The sequence below is a fragment of the Thunnus albacares genome, chromosome 12 (assembly GCF_914725855.1).
Source record: "Thunnus albacares chromosome 12, fThuAlb1.1, whole genome shotgun sequence".
NCBI classification, from domain to species: Eukaryota; Metazoa; Chordata; class Actinopteri; order Scombriformes; family Scombridae; genus Thunnus; species Thunnus albacares.
In genome coordinates, this window is record NC_058117.1 from 19,691,694 (window position 1) to 19,712,041 (window position 20,348).

A 20,348-nucleotide genomic window follows, 5' to 3' on the forward strand; every position below is an offset into this window, starting at 1 on the left:
TGGGCTCATTGATTTGTCCGTATGTCCAAGATCTGGCTCTTGGTCTGCATTTCGACGTGGATCATTCTGCAAAGGGCGCCCCTGTCCATGGGGCACTGGGTTCATGGCACCGACTGTGTCATGAGAAGGAAAGCCTTTCCGCTCTCCTTCGCCTGGAATCAGAGAGACTCCTGTCTCTCTCTCATTTGGACCGACTTGACCTGTCCCCTGCCCGAACCTACTAAACAGGAGAGAAAAAAGGAGTAACCATCCGGTTACCTGCCAGGGCTCTGCTCTCCTCCGCCAGTGGTTGGGGGGGCCAGTCTGCACCTTGTGGCGTGGATCCATTCTGCTCTGCCTTCGACCTTCAGGGCCGTCCTAGTAGTCAGCAGCACCTGGTATGGACCTTTCCACCTAGGAGACAAAGACACTTTTTCCAGAGATTTGATTAATACCAGGTCACCTTCTCGAAAGGAATGAATTGGTTCTTCCGATGGTTTGGGGAGTCTGTCAGCCACCTGTAAATGATACTTTCTCAAAATCTCTGTTAGTCTTTTCACATACTCAGTCATGAACTCATCCGTCCAAAGCAGAGTAGCTTTGTGTGGTGTCAGTGGGGGACTTGTCCCTGTGGACATTGGTCTTCCCATCAGCACCTCGTGAGGACTCAGTCCTGTAGTTGCACTTGGTGCACTCCGAATGGAGTACAGCACAATCGGCAGTGCATCAGGCCATTTCAGGCCTGTGGCTAGGACTGTTTTGGTCAATCTGTCTTTGATAGTTGCATTCATTCTCTCAACTTGACCTGAACTCTGTGGATGATAAGGAACATGTAACTGCCACTTAAATCCTAAGATTTCTGACAGTCCCTGAGTGATTTTTGACACAAAAGCTGGACCTCTGTCGCTATCTATTCCCTGCGGCACTCCGTACCTAGGGATTACCTCTTTTAGCAGACACTTTACAACTGTTCTTGCATCTTCTTTTTTCGTTGCAAAAGCTTCTACCCACTTCGAGAACCTGTCGGTTATGACTAGCAAGTATTTGAAGCCTTGTGTCTCTTTCCCTTTCTCTAGCTGCTATCTGCTCTTCTCTATTTTCTACTTCAGTCTGTAGTCTTTGTCCCTCAACAGCTGCGGCTAGTAAGAGAAATTCATCGTCAGTCTTTGCTTGTTGTGAAATGGTTTGATCAGTCATGTTAGCAGCTGAAAAGGGGTTTGAAGGTGAAAGTTGTGGAAAAATTGAAATCATTGTTTTGTTTGTGTGTGACTCTTGCAAAGGCACTCCAGCTTTGGATACAATGGTCAACAAAGTTTGTGGAGAGGGAGCATCAGTTTGCCGTTTTGCCCAACCGTATATGATAGCTTTGGAAATGGCCTTCACATTCTCACCATGCCTCTGTTTAATTTTCATCATTTCTGTAGCTCTGGTTTGCAACTCTGCTTCCAACATAGGCAAGTGACATGCTGTCACACATTTAACACAGTTCTCCACTGCTGCTCTGAACTCGTCAGTTTCTTTATATGTACAGTATATTACCCTTGGTCCAGTATAGCATGGTTTAGCTTAGAGATGCAACGATTAGTCAGCCAACAGAAAATTAATCGTCAGCTATGCTATTTTGATAATCCAATAATCATTTCAGTCATTTTTCAAGCACAAAGGCCGAATATTCTTTGATTTCAGGTTCTAAAATGTGAGGATTTGCTGCTTTTCTTTGTCATATGTGACAGTAAATTAAAAATCTAAAAGTTTTGGTCTGTTGATCTGAAAAAACTAGCACATTGAAGACATCAGGCACTGAGAAATTGTGAATGTCTTTTTTTTTTTTTTTTCTTTACAATTTATAGAAATGATTTAAAAACTAGAAGATGAATTGACAATTTTTTCGATGCTGTTTCTATAAGTGAAAGTAAAGGGACATGCCGCTGTTTTACACTGAAAGCTTTTCACAGACAAAAACTGAAAGATGTTAATTGTCATGCAGCTACAGGGATGCAGTGGTACTTTTCACTGAACTGCTCTTTTTCTACACAGACATTTTCACCTCTTTGTCAGCTGAACAGTTTTTAAAATTTTAACGAAGCAGCCACAAAGAGTTGGTTAGATGAAGAGCTGCAGGTGACAGGCACTTATACACACTGATAGTTTGCTCATGGCTTAGTCTGGCACAGGTATCCCAACTGTATGGAAATTTAGCACAGTATTTTTTACTGCGAAACTGTACTGGCTTCAGTAGTAAATATCTGCTTGATTTAATTTTCTATTATTTTGTTTAGATGGAGAGAAAATTCCAAACTGCACCGAAGAAATCTTGAGAGAAACATCATTACAGAGAGCCACTGACATTGAGAAAATCTTGCTCAGCTTACCTCCATCCACCAGAACATATCCTCTGTGGATTCATCATGACAAGACGACTGGTCAGAAGTATGTGTCATCAGACTCTTTACTTTTCATAAAACTACTGCAATGCAACTATTTCTTCTGTCAGGAGAATGAGTTAGCAGCCTTGACGTTGATATATTGTGGTATGTTTGCGTCAACAAAGATGATTAATAATTATTTAGTGACCCCTGACTTTTTGTGTAGTGACAATGCCTGGTCTACTTTTGCCAACGCTTAAATGCATGATGTGGAACTATGAAAACTGATGGCCTGATTTCGATGAAGTTTGCTGTGGAGATCAATAGTCCCCTGAGGATGAAACTGGCAAATTTCTATTAAATTTACTAATTAAATTAATGTTCACCAAGGCATGGCCATTAAATTTATTATAGACATATTAATGGTTCCAAGAGAATGAATATTTTTCTTCCACTGTTGTCACTCTGAGGTCAAATGTTACCCTTGGGTATAACATTTTAAAATGGGCTAATTACCAGCACACTCTGATCATTTTAGACACAACTAATTTCTCCTAGCAAAATCTATATGCCATATTATCAGCTTTCCAGATGATAACTTGTGGCCAGATTTCCATTAAATTGGCTGTGTGTGGGTGTTGAATTTGGTGATCCTTGAACCCTTTTCTGCCACTTGTACACCAAAGACTCCACTTGCAAACAAGCTAATTGCTATAACTCCTGCCAAACACATTCATCCTCCCAGAGGATAAAACTTGTTGAATTTGATGATTCTCTGACCTGTTGTGCCGTCCAGTGTTCAACATTTGTAGCCAACCTCAGTGGAAAGTTTGGCAATAAAAGATATTTGAGTATGTTACGTAATCAATTTAACAAGTTCTGCTCAAGACTTTAGATTTAGGATTATACTCAAGTCTTGTTATTCAGCTTTCAGGTCAATATTCAGAGGACTTTTGGAAGTATGGTGGAAGGCCTGAAATCTGTCCCTTGTCTCAATGTCACCCCAGCTCTACGTCTGAAGGATCTAGGACAGGATGACATATGCCTTGTTCTACTGAGTGAAGGTACCCCAGTAAAACACACCACTTTCTGTGCACTTTGTATGTTTCACACGACATTGTTGCCTTAAGCGGCTCATGCTCTTGATGGCTGCAACAGATGGCAAGATTTATGGAACTACTGCAGAGGTCTGCTGTGCAGGCACTGTGTCTCCAGGTGTTGAATGTGTGTAGAGATAGTAAGAAGGCATAACCACCACCATGGTCTCAGATGTGCCCATTTTGGGGAAGGTTCTTTAGGGGATCTTTGGAAATGTAATAAAGTCTATTTCGCCTATGTTATGTTTAAAATTAGTCTACTGACAAGTTCAGAAAAAGTCCAAATGTTAATTGGGTGGCTACTTAAAAACTTATGTGCCAAATGTCTGTACATGTTTCAGACCTTTGTGATTCACTTGATTCTAAATCACTGGGAAAGAAACTTTCCATTGGTTTCCAAATTACCTCTGATTTGAAGTATCGTTGTTGGGAGTTGTTAAATAATAAATATTTTTTAAATGTATTCTTCTCTTTGTCAGACAACCTTGGTGTGTATCTGTATAAAGATAAAGGATCCAATGATATGATCAAAGTGCATGATTGTCTGGATGGCGAGGTAAAAACGGTGGATGTGAATGTATTGGCAGCCAGGTGAGTACCTGAAGTTTACAGCATCTTGTGTTGAAACGAGTCAAGGAATAACAATGTAAAAGAGGTTCATTATTATTATTATTATTATTATCATTATTATTGTTATATTATTTGTTTTTTCTCTCACAATTCTTTACACCACTTTTACATTGTGGCTTTATCTGCTTTATTTGAAAGATTTTATATGTATCCACTTCCCTGTATTAAACTCATAACCTAAATCTTATTTTTCTGCATGGTTAATGAAATCAAGGCTATTATTGCAATCAGAACACATTTTTTGCTTTTCCCAAAGCCAGTGAAAAACAATTAGGTCCTCCAGTGAAGCTTTATCAGTGCTCATGTGGTCCAATTTTCAGTTGTTTTCTAGATCCTGTATTTGTGTTTCCTGTCCTTCATTCATTCATTCAGTCATTGGCCATTATTAAATGTTTAGCACTTAAAAAAGTAAACCAAAAAATAAGATTACGTAGCAACAGCAGTACACTAACTATCATAGTCTCCAGGATATACCAGAAAATGTATTTGCTTTACATAGTGCACACACCTTTTTTGTTTTGTCTCGTTTTGCTGATTATTACATTTTTGACATTTAACACAGGACTGGTGACCAAAGAGATGACGAGTCACTTGTCACAACCAGGACTCCGAAAGAGGCTATTCTGGTAACACTTTGTCCCTTCCTACATTGTTTCTTTTAAAAGAAAATATGGCTCTGGCAGGAGAAATGTTGCATTTTTGTTTTTTCTCAATTATAGTGGAGCTGTCCTCAGTTCAGAGTGACCTATAGTAGTTTTATGTGTCGTCACATGAAGAGGAAAGTAAAAATCCAGTAAAATCAGAGCAGCAAATCCTGCACACAAACCTGTAAGAACCATGTATTGAGAATTGTTCAAACACAGTTAACGTGTGGGATATGCAGGGAACAGTTGTAACCAGTACGCAATTCATTGTACTGTATATTATGTTAACCTGTCATACATTCCAGTTCATAAGAATTTTAGTGAGGGAACAGCCCTTCTGAAAAGTTATTATTGTAAAGAAATTCATAACTAGTCTGTACATACAATATGTAATTATTATTGACTTTTTTTTTTGCAAGGTGCTGATAGATACAAGCTCCTCCATGGAAGAAGAGTGCTATGGAAGCATAGAATTAAAGAAAATTGACGCTGTGAAAGAGCTCTTTTACAACTTTGCATCACGGAGCCTTGCTTATGACTTTCATCACGTCATTGGCCTTGTGAAGTTTGACTCCATGGTGAAAACTCTGCACACATTCACTGAAAATCTGGAAAAATTCAAGGTAAATGTGCATACCCCATCTACTATTCAGTACCAGTCAAAAGTTTGGACACAACTTCCCATTCACTTTACTAAGAAAGTGTGTCCAGCATATTATCAGACCTGTGTCCTATATTAGTTGAGTAGCCAGAGAAAATAAGTTTTTCTTTTAAAATGCCATGACCTACTAGATGGAATTATATCACATCTATTTTTTACTTTTTTAGGAACGCATACGCATCCTACAGCCAAGTGGATGTACTCTGCTGTATGATGCCCTAAGACGTGGAGTGTGTGAGTTGGAAAAGGTCAAGACAAAGTTCCCAGATTGCAGACTTCGCATCATTTGTCTCACTGATGGAAATGATTCTGGGTAAATTTAAATTTTTGAATGGGTGTTTACTTATGTGTATTTGAGATGGTTGATGACTATAATCTCATTCTACCCTGATCAGTTCTCTAAATGGTCAGGCTGGCAACCATGATGCTTGATTCTCAAAAATATCCTTTGAGAAAGTCTTGGTCATTCAGTTTGTTGTCCATTAATGACATTTTTTCTTGAACTGTGAGCTACAGATTGTGAATAAATGTCTTTGGGGGGCAGTTGACATCATAATCTGAATTGTGTTCATATTTCCATAGATCCTCCATAGAGCCAGTCGCTGTTACAGCCAAACTTCTAAAATCTGACATCATTGTTGATTCAATCCTTCTTGGAAATGTGGAGAACAACATGCTACATGGAATCAGCAATGCAACAGGTATGACCTCTTCTTAGTAAAGTATCATTGCCAAATGATATAAATCAGCATGTAATAATGCTGCAAGTTGTCTTTGATAGACTAGTTTAGACATGCTTAACTGCAGTCAAAATGTTGAGATAAATTATTTTCTGGCCTTTTCCATATGTCCCTTGACAAAATAAACCGTGTTTAATCAGCTGGACTTAAGGTCGAGGTCATATATATAATTTGGCTGTCATTTCCTTCCTTCATGTATTCAAAAAGTAAGAAAAATGTCTGTCATGAGTAATAATGGTCAGAAGTCTTAATTACACACAGCAGAGCTGTGCTTTACTGAGCACTACAAGCTTTATACAACGTCCTGTTTATGACAAGTCACTGTGAAGTGAAATCACCAATCCAGAAGTCTGGTTTTAAGGCAAAAAAACGGAGACGATAGTGCAACAGTCTCAGAAGAGTTGGTCTGAGAGTATTTTAAGCTTATTCAGCACTTCTGGTCAACTTTGGTTGTTTTAAATGTGCTATACAAATAAAGTTTGACTTGATTTGACTTGAGAGTCAATACAATTGAGAGTATACCCACTGCTTCCTATATGAAACAGCACTCTCAGCCATTTGAAGAAAGATAAATCATGATTTTAGCCTGGACACTCAGCAGCTAATGTGTATTATTGCATCTCCCCTTCACACATCTATATCTCTTCAGGTGGTTGCTGTTTCAAACCACAGACAACCAAAGACGGTCTGAAGCTGTTTGAGATTGAGACGGTTCTGTCTTTGGAGCTCAGAAAACCCAAGAAAAAACTTGACCCATCTTCCATCAGTGAGGTCAGTTACAGTGTCCACTATCCTGTACAGATGTTCTCTGAAGATTAAACACAACACTGTCAAGAGTTTAAAACAAGCATGTGAACTTTGAACATTGTCAAAGGTACATTTACTCTCTGGGACAAAAAAAATATTTTTTATTTTAGTATTTTTCCATGTCATTTTGTAGAGCATTTTAACAGGCATCTTTGCAACTTATGGTTATGATGAATGTCCAGAGACGTCTTTGCCAAACCAGATAAACAACAAAGTGACAGTGACAGAGAGGTGAGTGACCGAACCAACCACTGATAACAAACCTGGTCACGTAAAGAGAATATTTACATTGTCTATTTATTTATGACCACTTTTTGCCTACTTTCATGCCTTATGTGATTTTATGTGAAGGCAGCTTGACATGTATTGGTAGCAGGTGGATTTAGTTGACAAAATAGTAGTTTAACATCATAGATAAAAAGAAATAGCTGCCATATACTGTACATAATCCATTATCTGTACTTTGAGTACTATAAAACAGTTAAACCTAAAAACTGTATCTCAAATGGGTTGACCAAAATTTGATGCACATGCAACCTTGACCCATTAGGGGTTCAACCATTTGTCAGTGATTCTATGTTGTTGTAGCACCACATAGAGGCAAGATGTTAGCAAGATTACTTAAGAGTCAAATGTTTGAATTACACAGTGTGCTGCAGAATGATGGCAAAACTTCCACAACTCACTTTTAAGAACCTGTGGGCCAAAATTGTGAAATGTTTTACAAATGGAAATCTGGTGACGCTATTGTGAATCATTAGTTACTAAAATCACATCACTGTCCTCTTTTCACTTTGATTGAAAGCTGTTCAGCATTTTTGAATTTTATTGTGTTGGCTAACAACTAAACAGGAGCCTCTGATCTCTGTGATTTCTAACAGTAATTAAACCATTAATACATATATTTTAAATAGTGCTCTGAAAAAGAAGATTCGAGAGGCTAAAGATGGGCGTTTCATGGAGAAGGACAGACGAATCCTGGAGGAGCTGAAGAGCCTGCATTGTGACCCACATCCCTTCTTCACCATCTTTCCATCAGAATCAGACTTCAGTAAGAGGAAGATTCTCTCATGACCTGTTTTACTCTTCTTTGGTGGAAAAATAGGCGCAGAAATTGGTAAAATAAATGACTACTTACTTTAAAAATGTATTTGATTTGTAGTCAAAAGTTTTATTTGATTTTATTCCAAGTCTGGAATTTCTTTTTAATTCCAAAATTTGACATCCAGTATTATTTAACAGAGGATCTATCAAGCTCTGATGACCATGATTGGTCCACTTTAATCAGACATACAGGTGACACCACCACTTACTATTTAATCATTATTTAGTCCTTAATTTCTATCCTGCAGCCAGCTACAGTGCTGCAAAGATACTTGAGAAGAGATAATTTACCTGAAAAATGAATGCAAATTATTTTTGTTCCATATAAAAAAATATATTTATAGGGTTTCTACTTATTGGGATATAGATGACAACACATTCTATTGATATAAATCATAAAGGGACAATCCATAATTCAAATGTGAAAAGTATATCCCTCCCACCAGGGCTTGTCAGTATAACTTATTTTCAGATATATTTATTCATGTAAAGTTAAAGTGTACAGCTGTGTTTTGTAGTTCCTTAAAAGTTACAACAATGTTCTTTTTTTTTTTTTTTTTTTTTTTTTAAATTCAGCGTTCTGGAGGATTCTCATGCAAGGCCCTCCTGACACACCGTATGAGAAAGGAGTGTTTGAGCTGTACTGCCAGTTCGGTCCCGACTATCCAGTGAAGCCTCCACTTGTCCGCTTTGTCACACAAGTATCCTGCCAAAATATGAAAGTGGTCATGCACTGTTTTTATTTTGTAATGGTTACCGTAAATATTGCCTCAACTGTACATTTTTTTTGTAGCGAGATTTTCTTAACATGATGGCAGGTGTACCACTGCAATGTCAACAGTGTGGGCCGAATCTGCCACAACATATTTGACCGCAGCTACAATGCCCGCATCACCATGAGAGACATCCTTGATGCTGTGTATGGACTGCTCATCGTCCCTGAGCCTGACGATCCACTGGACAGGTGACATATAAACACACACATAAATAAATCACACTTAACAAAACTTAACACTCTAATTTTATCAGGATATTTTTATGCTGAGGATGTTTGTGATCCATTTGCAAAGTTAAAATGGGATCTAGGGTGGAAATTTGTTGGCTTGTTGTGACACCTCTGAACTTTCTATCATTAACATTGTTTGATAACTTGGGAAAAGGGAGAGTAAAGTAACTGAACAGCTACATGCAAGAGTTTGAAAATAGAGTTTTAATGGTCATGACAGGTGCTTCTGCTGTCCTGTTTCATCCCGTCTGGTACACAGTTCTGTCTTTCCTGTACAAGGTTGGACATTAGAACAGCATCAATATTAATCAAATAGCTCATCAAAAGTATTTGCTGTGATGCTTGTAAAATAAAAACTTTTCAGACTGTCGCAGGTGTTGATTCAACGTTATGTATTCTCTTCTCATTAGTTCCTGCTTTTGATGAAACAAACATTGCATGCATTAATTTTTGACAGTGTGAGGAAATATTTCAAGCACTATTTTTTCTGTGGCAGCATTTTGGCTGAGGAATTCCTGACCAGCCGTGAGACGTACGAACAAGAAGCCAAGAAACACACAGAGGAAACAGCAGGGAGCTCACTGGATGACATGGAGAAGGTGAAGGAGCAAGCACTTACGTACAAAGTTTTGGTGGATTAAACTATTGTATAACATTAAATTTTTGATGCCTTACAGTTTTCACATCAACATACTGTATTATGTTTTTTGTCCTTCTCTTTTTTTCCATATTAAAGAAATTGGTGGATCCTGAGCCACAATATATACCCCAACATCTCATCTGTCCACTCACCAAGAAGATGTTTGTTGATCCTGTGAAAACAGTGTATGGCAGCGTGTATGAACGCAAAGCCATTGAGGAACACCTCAAACAGTGAGTTCAAATACTGCTGACAATGATTAAAAATTAGTTAATGCTATACTGACCTGATAAAGTACCAGGTTATTGATAAAGTTCATGTAAAGAAGGAAGCCTCAAGCAGGTAAAGCTCTGATCATAATTCCCTGTTGCCGTTTGCAGCAGTGAATTTTTTTTTTTTTAAACAATCTCATCAGCTACATTGATGTGTATTTTCACAGTTGACTATTCGCTCTCTTTCAGACACCAGTATGATCCGTTGGTTGGCTCAGGACATAAGCTTGAAGTTGGTGACATAACAGCAGACCGTGACATGAAGAAAATGGTGACAGAGCATCGCTCTCGTCAAATTCAGTGAATCTGTGGTGCAAGTTAAAGCTCTGTGATTTTACATAGTCACATGAGCAAAGGAAACTATCCAGATACTCTTTTATTTTTTTCTATCAAAGTTAATTTTATTATTATTATATAATAATTTATTATTATATATATAATATATTATTATTTTATAATTGCCTAATGTTAGTTAATTCACATAATTATGGTAGAGGCATGTTTTATTGTATTTAAGGTCATTGAATGATGACAGATTTGATATTTGCACTCAACTTGTGGTGCTTGTGTCACACAAACCACAAATCTGCACTACACCAGGTCAGGTACGCCTCACTATTTTGTAGCAATACAACTGTCTGAAGTGCTGTTTAGTGAGTGCTTGATAAGCCTGTTCATATTTAGTTTTTATCATTGTTAACATATATTTTCCACAGTTTGTAAGGTAATACAAGTCCATAAACCTCAACTGCATAATGATAAACATAATGAAGGTTGTGAAAATGTTTCTTATTGAATGTAAAAGTGAAGTTTGGTTGATTGTGAACATTTTTTTTGCCCTGATAATCAAAACACTGTGTGGACAGTGAAAAGTCAGTTATTTGGTTTCTCTGTTGAGTTTTGTTTGTGCAATACATGTTTTACATATTGTCATATGTATTCTCTATGCACAGTTTAATCACTTAACCAATGTTTAAATTACTTTTTTGGAGTAATAAAAGTTTGAGTTCATTGTGTTTGTCTGCTAGTGATAAAAGGCAGAAAAGTGGTGGATGTGGGATATATGGCATATTTTTTGATTCAATATTGCAGCAACCTTTCTTTTCAGTAAATCATACATGGAATAACAACTTATATTAATGTGCTATTAATACACATGACTGTGATTTATTTTCATGCATAACTTGTAATTGGTGTTAATTCTATATTAAAGACAAAAAAACTCCAACCTCTGCTCTAATGTGAGCTGCCAGTTTCCTGCACAAATTCACCTTTTAGCAAACTACCAGGTATTGAGTTTACTAGTGTATTTTCAAAGTGATTCTATTTAAGATGATTAACTTTCTAATAGTTGTGTCTACAGCAGTGGTGCAAGAAGTATTCAAAACCTATTCAAAAGTAAAATTACTCATTTCGTCCCTCTGACTGATATATTATGTATGACATCACTAGATTATTAATACTGAGGCATCAGTGTTAGAGCAGCATGTTACTGTTGTAGCTGCTGGAGGTGGAGTTAGTTTGAACTACTTTATATACAGTTAGCTAGTCTAGTCCAGTGGTTACCAACCTAGGGGTCGGGCCCCTCCAAAGGGTCACCAGATAAATCTGAGGGGTCGTGAGATGATTAATGGGAGAGAAAATAAGAAGAAACAAAGTTCTGATATACAAATCTGTCCTCGGTTTTTGGACTTTTTCTCTAGTCTTTGATTTTTGGTGAAATATTGAATCATTTGAACATTTATTAAAATGAAACCATGTGAGAAGATTAGAGGGAAAAATCACTATTTGGTGGAACTGTTAACTCATAGACATCAGAAATGTGACCCCTACTACACACTGCTTTTTGTAAGACGTCAAAAGTCAAAAATGTTAGAAACTACTGGTTTAATCTTTAACAATGTGTTGAATGTGTTGTCAAATATTAATCTGAAAAGTAACTAAAACTGTTAAATAAATGTAGTGGAGTAGAAAGTACAATATTTCCCTCTGAAATGTAGTGGAGTTGAAATATAAAGTACATTTGCGTCAAAATTGGACTTAAGTGCAGTACTTGAGTAAATTTACTCAGTTAAAGTTACAAAATACAATAATTACGTGGAGTATCAATAACTATATTATGTATTTTAACCAAATGATAGTTAAAATCGGTTGAAAAAGTCTCATAACTTATGAACCAATCATCGCAGCCCTTTCTGCTCCTACGTCACATCCAGGTTCTCCGTGAACGTGTCCCGTGGAGCGTATGGGAGCACACGGACGGGATCCATGGAAACAGCGAGGACAAAATAAAATGAAGCGCTCCTGCTCTGAAATTAAATGCTATTAAATGTGTACAGATATATGAAACGCAGCTCTATACACTATATGAAAGTAATACTTCACTACATAAAAGTAGATTACTGCGTGTATTTTCGTTTGTTCGCCGTTAGTTGACCGTTGGAAACATGTTTACCAGTCAGACTTTTATGTTAAAGGTTGTAACCGGACGTGTTTTGAGTTTGTGGAGAAACGTTTGACTTTACTCACGTTGTTTCCAGTGCTGTCGATTCTGCAGATTCAGGAGGAAACCACACAGCAGGTGAGTTTATTGGATTTAGCCCTAAAGTTTAAGCTATTAATGTGTATCTCTACTATCCCAGTTTGTCCTGGCTGGCTTTTTATGTGTTAAATATCAGGAAAACTAAGTTACCGTCTCAACAGGTAACGTTAGCCTTAGTTTTATATCAAGTTTCTCGCTTAAATGTGAAATTACATTTAAAGCAGTATTTTCAACTCTGGTGAATGACATTTCTGACACAAAACCACTTCTAGACTGTTCGACTTAATGCAGTGATCCATTGTCCATTACTTCTGTAGTAATTGCACTGATTGCAATGTCGTGATTCACTAACTAATTATGATTTTTTTCTTGGTTAGTTAGCATAGCCTTGCTAACAATAGTAACTACCTTTAGGGTGTGATCAGTGTGTATAATAACATACAAGTAGGACAACATTGTTGAATGAAAAATCTGTTTACAAGGCATGCTGGTTTGGCAATTTCGTCCACGCGGGCAGGTATTTTACATCCTACATTTTAAATTTGGTAATCTTTTCATTTAGTTTTAACCACCTGCTTTAAAGACATGCAGTTTTTGCAGAGAGAGGAAGCCAGCCTTTCCTGCAGAACCTGTTTCCACCTTCACGTTTTGTGAAATCAGTTCACAGGTATCCTGAAAAGTGGGAAACTCGCGTTGAGTCAGAGTGAAACTGAATCACAATGGATCTGTTGTCTGTAGTCCCTGTTAGGTATGAAAAATAATGGATTGCTTACCTCCAGAAAAGGGGGCAAGTTTCATGTCAATATTAGGGGCTACACACCCTGGATCAAACCCATTAAATCACTCCAACATTATGTTTTTGTCAGACAAATGAAATACCCATGAGAAATATGCCTGCATAAAAAGAGCCAGAGGAATTGGTCAGTGTAAAACACAATAACAAACACTGCTATAATTTACTGTAAATGTCTCAAGTAAGATTCAAGTAGAAAGAGGGATTGTGTTTGTCATGTGTGCTTCTGAGCCAGACAGAGCATGCTTAACTTTAACACAACTATGGAAGATTCTCAGTTATTAATAGCCTAAATACCATACATGTGTTTCAGGGAAAAAGTATATTGGGGGCAAATGAAAGTTGGAGCTGAAGAACTTAAATAATGCAGACTGTGCTTTAATAGAAAAGCTAATATTTAGAGTACAAGTTGTGCAATTAGTTCAGTTTTACATCTTGCAAACAATATTTTTAAATTTATGCACTGGACACCCTTACAAGCCACTAATTACTACCATACATCCACCTCACCTTGGCTTCTTAAACTACATCCAAGCTACACATCACAGTAACCTGCTTCTTCTGTGTGTGTTTGTGCTTTTCCTAGAGAGATGTGGTGGGTGCTGTGGGTGCTTGCCGCCTTGCTGGCTCTCTTCTGCAGTCTGGATGTGTGGTACTTCCTGCGGGTGGCTGCGGTGGTCCTCCGGGCCTGGTTCCAGCCTCCAGTCTGGGATGTCACAGCGGAGCAGATCCTAACAGGCCTGGTCACTCCCCACGACATCGACATGTGCCACATGAACAACGCTCGTTACCTGCGCGAGTGTGACTTTGCCCGGTTCTCTCTCTACACGCGTAACGGCGTGTTCAAGGCCTTGCGAGCCCTCGGAGCTTCCATGGTAGTCGGGGCTACCACCATCCGTTACCGCAGGGCTCTGTGTATAGGTGAGGGTTACGAGCTGCGGAGTCGGATCGTCACGTGGGATGACAAAGCCTTTTTCCTGGAGCAGAGATTCGTGTCTACAAAAGATGGGTTGGTCTGTGCCGTCATGTACTGCAAGCAGAGCGTCATACGCAGCAGCCCGGACAAGATCATGCAGCACCTGTGTAAGCGGAAGGTAAGGAAGGGTGTTGTAAAGTAGCCAGTTGTCAGAAATGGTCAGTCACAAAATCATAGCTTGAGAGTGATAAATGCAAATAGCACATTGAGAAGGTCATAAAAATCCTCTGTCAATTGATGGACTTTGAGCCTGTGATTGTCTCTTTGCAGGTGGAGTGCCCTGAGTTTCCAGAGGACCTTCAGCACTGGGTCAGCTTCATCTCTGCCAGCAGCCAGGCCCTCAGGGCAGAGAGTGGACTAGAGGAGAAGAACAAATAAGGCTGGACATGGCACAGGCAGTTATGAAGACTGGCTTTTTGTTTAGCCAGCCAATTAACCTGCCCATGAATCAAAGTCGTCTGAGAGAGAATTTTCTCCGCTGTTGTCTCTCTTCAGTGATGACATTTACTTGACTTAAACACACTCGTGCCTACAATTCTGAAAACAAGCTTTACTTAGATCCCAATACATGTGAAACACTGGCGTAACCAGCAAACCATGTTGTTTAGAGAAGCTGAAAAGCAGGGTTAATGATCCTCATTTACCTATACGGTAGAAAAGTAATATGATTGTATAAAGTGTATGGTCTTGCACTATGGCAGCAATAAAACAAATTAGTTTTGAAGTCCTTTTGTTGCACCCTTCTCTTATTATTATTATTATTATTATTATTATTATTATTATTATTATTATTATTATTATTATTATTATTATTACTATTATTATTATTATTATTATTATTGCATATACAGCTGTGCAGGGAGCCTTACATGCTTCCATTAAGTGCTCAAGAAAGTTTGAGTTGGCCTGTAAAAGTTTTCACTGGAATCAATCAAGAAACTATGAACACATTATTGAAGGAAACAGCATTAAGAAAAGATGCAATGCAATAAATAAGAATTAAACCAAAGGTGGTATAACAACAAATAGGTACAGTTGTAAGAGAAATAAAACATAACAGTAGCAGTAGCCCAACAGGAAAGACCAAGAATGTTGACATGAATGCATGTCAGTATTTGCTTGATCACAGATCGGACACAATGGTCGATGTAACAATGTCAACACCCAACTGAAACCGACTGCTGGTGGCAGAATATACAGACTTTGGGCTTTTAGGTTATGTTACAGTACATGTATAAAACTTCACTTTTATCATGCTGTTTTTTTCCAGAACAGTCACTTAGAGCTTGACAGCACAAACTTTTAAAAAATGTGTAATTCCACAATGATTTATCTAATGACAAACTTTACAGATCTGTGTCGTGTGGTTAAGTAGCAAAGAAAGAGAAGATTGAAGTTTAATTAATTAATGACAAAAAACAAAACAAAAATAATACTAACTGAAAAATATAGTAACATATTCGTCTGTAAGGGTTAATAGAGAGTCACTGACTCTATTAATTTCTAAACTTTAACACATCTCAGCAATAGTTTTTTATTTCGAAGATGTAAAATTCAGGGATTTGCAGGAATTCTTCATAAACCGGATTAAAATTGCATTTAACATTTATTTACGTTCATATAATATTTTGCTATCTTCGGATTGTGTTACTAACAGACAGCATAAACCATGATGATGTCAATCATTGAATATGAATATTTGTAACCATGCCGACAAGGCAACCAACGACGTTGCGCATCGTCACAGACCCGGAAGTCGTGTTCATTCATTCTACCGGTTTCCTCAAGTTGAATCGCATCCAATGTTAGCACTCTCTTCTGGACGCACAGTAAGTTTTACAGTCACAACAAGACCACTCTACGGTCTTTATATTTTCTACTTAAATGTTGACTTTGAAAATAGCGGCTGCATGTTTCATCGGCTGGAGTGTGTTTATCATGCCAAGGCCACCAACTGCTGGTGGCTAACAGCTAAGCTAACAGATTTGGCTGTCACAGCAGGTTGCGCCCTGTTCATCTGAATGCAGCGGCGTTAGCTTCCCGGTCCTCTCAAGGTTGAAGTGGATGATTGTGACAATATGCTGCGTCTGTATTTTAATTTAATCTGATATATTTTCGGTTTTACGAGTGAAAACAAAACATTCACATGTTTCTCTACAGATCTGCATTGTCATTGATGAGGTCAAAGGTGCATTTAGTTGAATATTGAGTGTGCTAATGAATTTATGAAACAGTAACTGCTTTAAATTAATGTGTTTGAGATTAAAATATTGTGGACTGTGATATAAACTCAGCTGTTTCAGTCACATGGAGGTGTGTGTGTGTGTGTGTGTGTGTGTGTGTGTGTGTGTGTGTGTGTGTGTGTGTGTGTATATGTGTGTGTGTAATTAGACTTCAAAGTTGTCTTAATAATATTTGGACTGTTGTTCTAGAGAGATGTTGCTGCTGGTGCTGGGAGTCCTCCTCCTGCTCTTCTGCAGTGTGGATGTATGGTACTTCCTGCGCGGGGCCCAGGTGTTCTTCCAGGCATGGTTCCAACCCCGAATATGGGACATCCTAGCTGAGCAAAGCATTGATGGCATGGTCCTTCCCCATGATTTGGACTACATGGGCCACATGAACAACTCCCGATACCTGAGGGAGTGTGACTTTGCCCGCTTCCACCATTACATGCGAAACGGGCTGTTCATGGCCTCACACAAACTGGGGGCCAAAATGGTGGTAGGGGCCTCCACCATCCGCTACCGACGCTCCTTGGCCTTCGGCGAGGCTTTTGAGATTCGGACCAAAGTGGTGGGATGGGACGAGAAGGCCTTTTACTTGGAGCAACGCTTTGTGTCCAAGAAAGATGGTTTTGTCTCTGCAGTTATGCTCTGCAGGCAGAATGTGGTGCGCTGCAGCCCGGAGAGGATTATCGAGTTTGTCTGCAAAAGGAAGGTGAGTGATAGCAGGAGATGGAGTAAAGTACTGGTATTTTCATTACTGACTAATATGGCATTTATTTTGTTTTTGTGTTGTATGTATGTGTTTTTTTTGTCTTATTCCTTTTATTACTAAGTTGAGAGTAGAAGGATGATTAAAAAAATGAGAGAAGAGAGATAATGACATGCAAAAAAGGTCACTTCATGGTAGACACCTTAACCTCTAATGCACCAGGGCACCCCAATTATAATTGATTAATCGTTCAATCTATAAAATTGTTTAATTAAATGACAGAAAATATTGATTATTTTTCGTGGACATTAAAATGTCCACGAAAAGTTTATAAAACCATAGGCGACATCTTTAAATGTCTTGTTTTGTCCAAACAAACATCCAAAGGCCAAAGATTTTAAGTTTACTATCACAAGATAGAGAAAAGCATTAAATCCTCACATTTGAGAAGCTGGTATTTAGGTTTGTTGGGCTTTTTTGCTTAAAAAAATACTTAAAGTCTCCTTCCACTCAAAAAAGTTTTTCTACTTATTCTTTCAGTTGCATGTTTGAGCTTCACTGTGCAGAATGATGTATGTCTAGTTTGACACTAGGAAAATGTTTTCATTACATTCATGTACAGAAGAGGAAAGTTTCTCTGCACCCACCTTAAATCTGAGTTTAAGGCTTGTACCTACAAGCAGGATTTGTGACATCACAACTACTTTAGAGCCAGTCAACTATCACAAGTGTGATGTGGAAACTTGAAGCCTCCCATGCACAAGTCTGGAGGGGATCTTTACATGATTCATTGATTATCAAAATTGTTTCAGATGTTTCTTCTAACTTTGTGTGTGCAGATTGAGTGTCCAGAGTTTCCCGAAGACCTCAAACACTGGATCAGCTTCATTTCAGCCAGCAGCCAGGCCCTGAGGGCAGAGAGTGGACTGGAAGAGAAGAACAAGTGAAGCCACACCATGACGCCGCGTTCCATGAGTGTAGTCCCACATATCATTAGCATTGCACGCACATATACAATATACATACATGCACACACATGGTAAAACACTGTAGAGCGTTTTTAGTTGACTTACAAGATTCCACTTATCTGTTTCGGGTCTATCCTACCTGTTACGTGTATTTTTGTAAGATGTGAACAGAAATACTTCAGACAGCTGATTATGAAAACTTGAACTGTAAGGTATTCCATGTTTTAAATACTGGAAGTTGTTTTCTCCAAAGAAAGTGACACAAGAACCTAGCTTTATCCCTGCAGCTTATTTAGTAGTTGACTGTGAATAGACTGGCTTTTAGACATCTTCATTATCATTTAGCAAAAACCCTGACTTCAGGTAAGCATGTAGAGCAAAAAGATAATCTTCCACTGACATCAGTGCATGTTTTGAAACAAACAGAAGAATTTTTTTGTGCCTGTTTCTCTCGATAAGTTGTTAGTTGACAGTTACAATTTCAGTTAAAGATGAACTTTTTACAAAAATGTAAGTGATGAAATACTTGAATGGACGTTATGAACATGTACTGTTTTAATCTTCCCATCAGCATTTTGCACAAGGAATCCCAAATGAGTAGACAAATGCAATTCCTGTTAACAATCTGAAAGGGATTATTCAATTCTGAGGGATCCATTAATCAATATAGTATTGTTTTTGTTTGTGCATTTAAAGGGTGGGATGCTTAACTGGAATTGCAATTAGTTTTAGCAGAAAGTGCTTGAATCCAAACTGACAGGCGTAATAAGTAAAAGATTATCCAAGGTTGCTGGCAACTTTTCAAAACCCGCAACAAACAATAAATGGTGAATGTTAGGATGATGCTTGTTTTTAAGAAAGACAGGCTTTTGAAATCTGGAACCGTCCCTTTAATGCATAAAAGCTTTAGTTTGTGACCAAAGTAATGTATTGTTCTGTAAGGAGGGAAAACGTGAAGATTTATGTCTACATGTCATTTATGTTATTGATGCACTGACAACAAAATATTTTTTAATTGATTTGGGCTTGAAGATATACACTGTCCTTTTATTTTCCACTTATGTTATTTATGATTATGGAGATGTGTTAATGTACCAAACGTTATTTATTGTGTCAATTATTTGAAGGCATTTTAAATTAAAAAATGCATTGGAAACTATGTTTGGGTGATTGGACCTCAGTCATTTGGCTCTCCGTACATGGGTTTGTAATATAGTATTCACCTGAGATACCAATGTACTGTTTATGGGCCTATACTGAACATGGACCAAGATGTGTTCCTTATTACCTATTTGCAGCTCAATTACAATATTAGATGTGACGGGTAGAGTCAGTATATACAGTTTGTACTCCAGGAAAACACGTCTTCTACAGATGGCCTTTAAATGAATAAAAGCAGATGACTTTTTTTTCTGAGTTGAATGTGTTTGTCAAATGGGTCTTTTGGCAGTAGAGGAATATAACTAAATACATTTGCTCAAATTATTGTATATAAGTTCAATTGTAAATGTACTTTTACATAATTGGAGTATTTCCATTTTTCTGCTACTCAACTTCTACTCTACTCACACACAACACAACAACAAAAATTTTTTTTACAGCTAAAGTTGCAATTGTATTTTTTTATTAAGATTTTAGATATAGAACATATGATCAGTGTGTAAAATGTGTTGCATTTTAATAGTTAAAACTACCCAACCGTACATGATGATTTGAGTAAAATTAGCTTGACTTTGACAAGCTACAACTTTAAAATGCTTCTTAAATGTAAATGCGTCAATAATAATAATCCAGTAATATATAACAATATAACGCTGACAGGGGTCATTCATCTGCATTGAGTACTTTTATTTTTTATACTTAAACTACATTTTGCTGATAATACTTTAACTCAAGAGTTTGTAATGTGAGTGCTTTATTTAAGTAAAGAATCTTCCTCCACTACTGGCTTTCCGCAGGAGACTTTGGAGAGTTTATTACTTTTTATTGCAAGAGATTATTTTACAAACATAAAAGCACAGAAAAAAAGTAAATATCAGTCAACAGACAAGGCACATTAGACAAGAAAGAGAAAACTGAGGATAACAAAGAACTGAAAAACTAACATAAATATAAATAACAATATAAAAAATATGAATGTAAATTCAAATATCATGACAAATATCCGACTTGGATCAAAACGTTGTCTA

At 37.6% G+C, this 20,348-nt stretch overlaps 3 protein-coding genes and 1 long non-coding RNA gene across 11 annotated transcripts in view; all 4 read left to right on the forward strand.

Annotated features, from left to right (window-relative positions):
* LOC122993329 overlaps positions 1–10,352 on the forward strand; it is a 21,462-nt gene extending 11,110 nt beyond the window's left edge. For all 8 annotated transcript variants that reach the window (XM_044367399.1, XM_044367404.1, XM_044367400.1 and 5 more), the window contains 15 exons: positions 2,259–2,409; positions 3,273–3,409; positions 3,922–4,033; positions 4,635–4,698; positions 5,136–5,339; positions 5,545–5,690; positions 5,960–6,078; positions 6,767–6,888; positions 7,058–7,155; positions 7,839–7,975; positions 8,605–8,729; positions 8,847–8,992; positions 9,531–9,633; positions 9,771–9,907; positions 10,136–10,352. In XM_044367399.1, the coding sequence (XP_044223334.1) occupies positions 2,259–2,409; positions 3,273–3,409; positions 3,922–4,033; positions 4,635–4,698; positions 5,136–5,339; positions 5,545–5,690; positions 5,960–6,078; positions 6,767–6,888; positions 7,058–7,155; positions 7,839–7,975; positions 8,605–8,729; positions 8,847–8,992; positions 9,531–9,633; positions 9,771–9,907; positions 10,136–10,250 (1,916 nt within the window). In that variant the 3' untranslated portion in view covers positions 10,251–10,352. The remainder of the gene's footprint in view (positions 1–2,258; positions 2,410–3,272; positions 3,410–3,921; positions 4,034–4,634; positions 4,699–5,135; positions 5,340–5,544; positions 5,691–5,959; positions 6,079–6,766; positions 6,889–7,057; positions 7,156–7,838; positions 7,976–8,604; positions 8,730–8,846; positions 8,993–9,530; positions 9,634–9,770; positions 9,908–10,135) is intronic.
* Positions 7,986–8,576, forward strand: LOC122993331. Its single transcript, XR_006406380.1, has 2 exons — positions 7,986–8,092; positions 8,373–8,576. It is a non-coding gene; the product is annotated as an uncharacterized LOC122993331 (long non-coding RNA).
* Positions 10,353–12,241: 1,889 nt separating the features above from the next.
* Positions 12,242–14,981, forward strand: LOC122993657 (protein THEM6-like). Its single transcript, XM_044368002.1, has 3 exons — positions 12,242–12,527; positions 13,868–14,375; positions 14,528–14,981. Exons 2-3 carry the CDS (start codon positions 13,872–13,874, stop codon positions 14,633–14,635), a joined length of 612 nt encoding a protein of 203 aa, XP_044223937.1. The 5' UTR covers positions 12,242–12,527; positions 13,868–13,871; the 3' UTR covers positions 14,636–14,981.
* Positions 14,982–15,978: 997 nt separating this feature from the next.
* On the forward strand, positions 15,979–19,318 carry si:ch73-52e5.2 (protein THEM6). Its single transcript, XM_044367195.1, has 3 exons — positions 15,979–16,086; positions 16,690–17,194; positions 18,031–19,318. The coding sequence occupies exons 2-3, from the start codon at positions 16,694–16,696 to the stop codon at positions 18,136–18,138; spliced, it is 609 nt and encodes a 202-aa protein (XP_044223130.1). The 5' UTR covers positions 15,979–16,086; positions 16,690–16,693; the 3' UTR covers positions 18,139–19,318.
* The last annotated feature ends 1,030 nt before the right edge of the window (positions 19,319–20,348 follow it).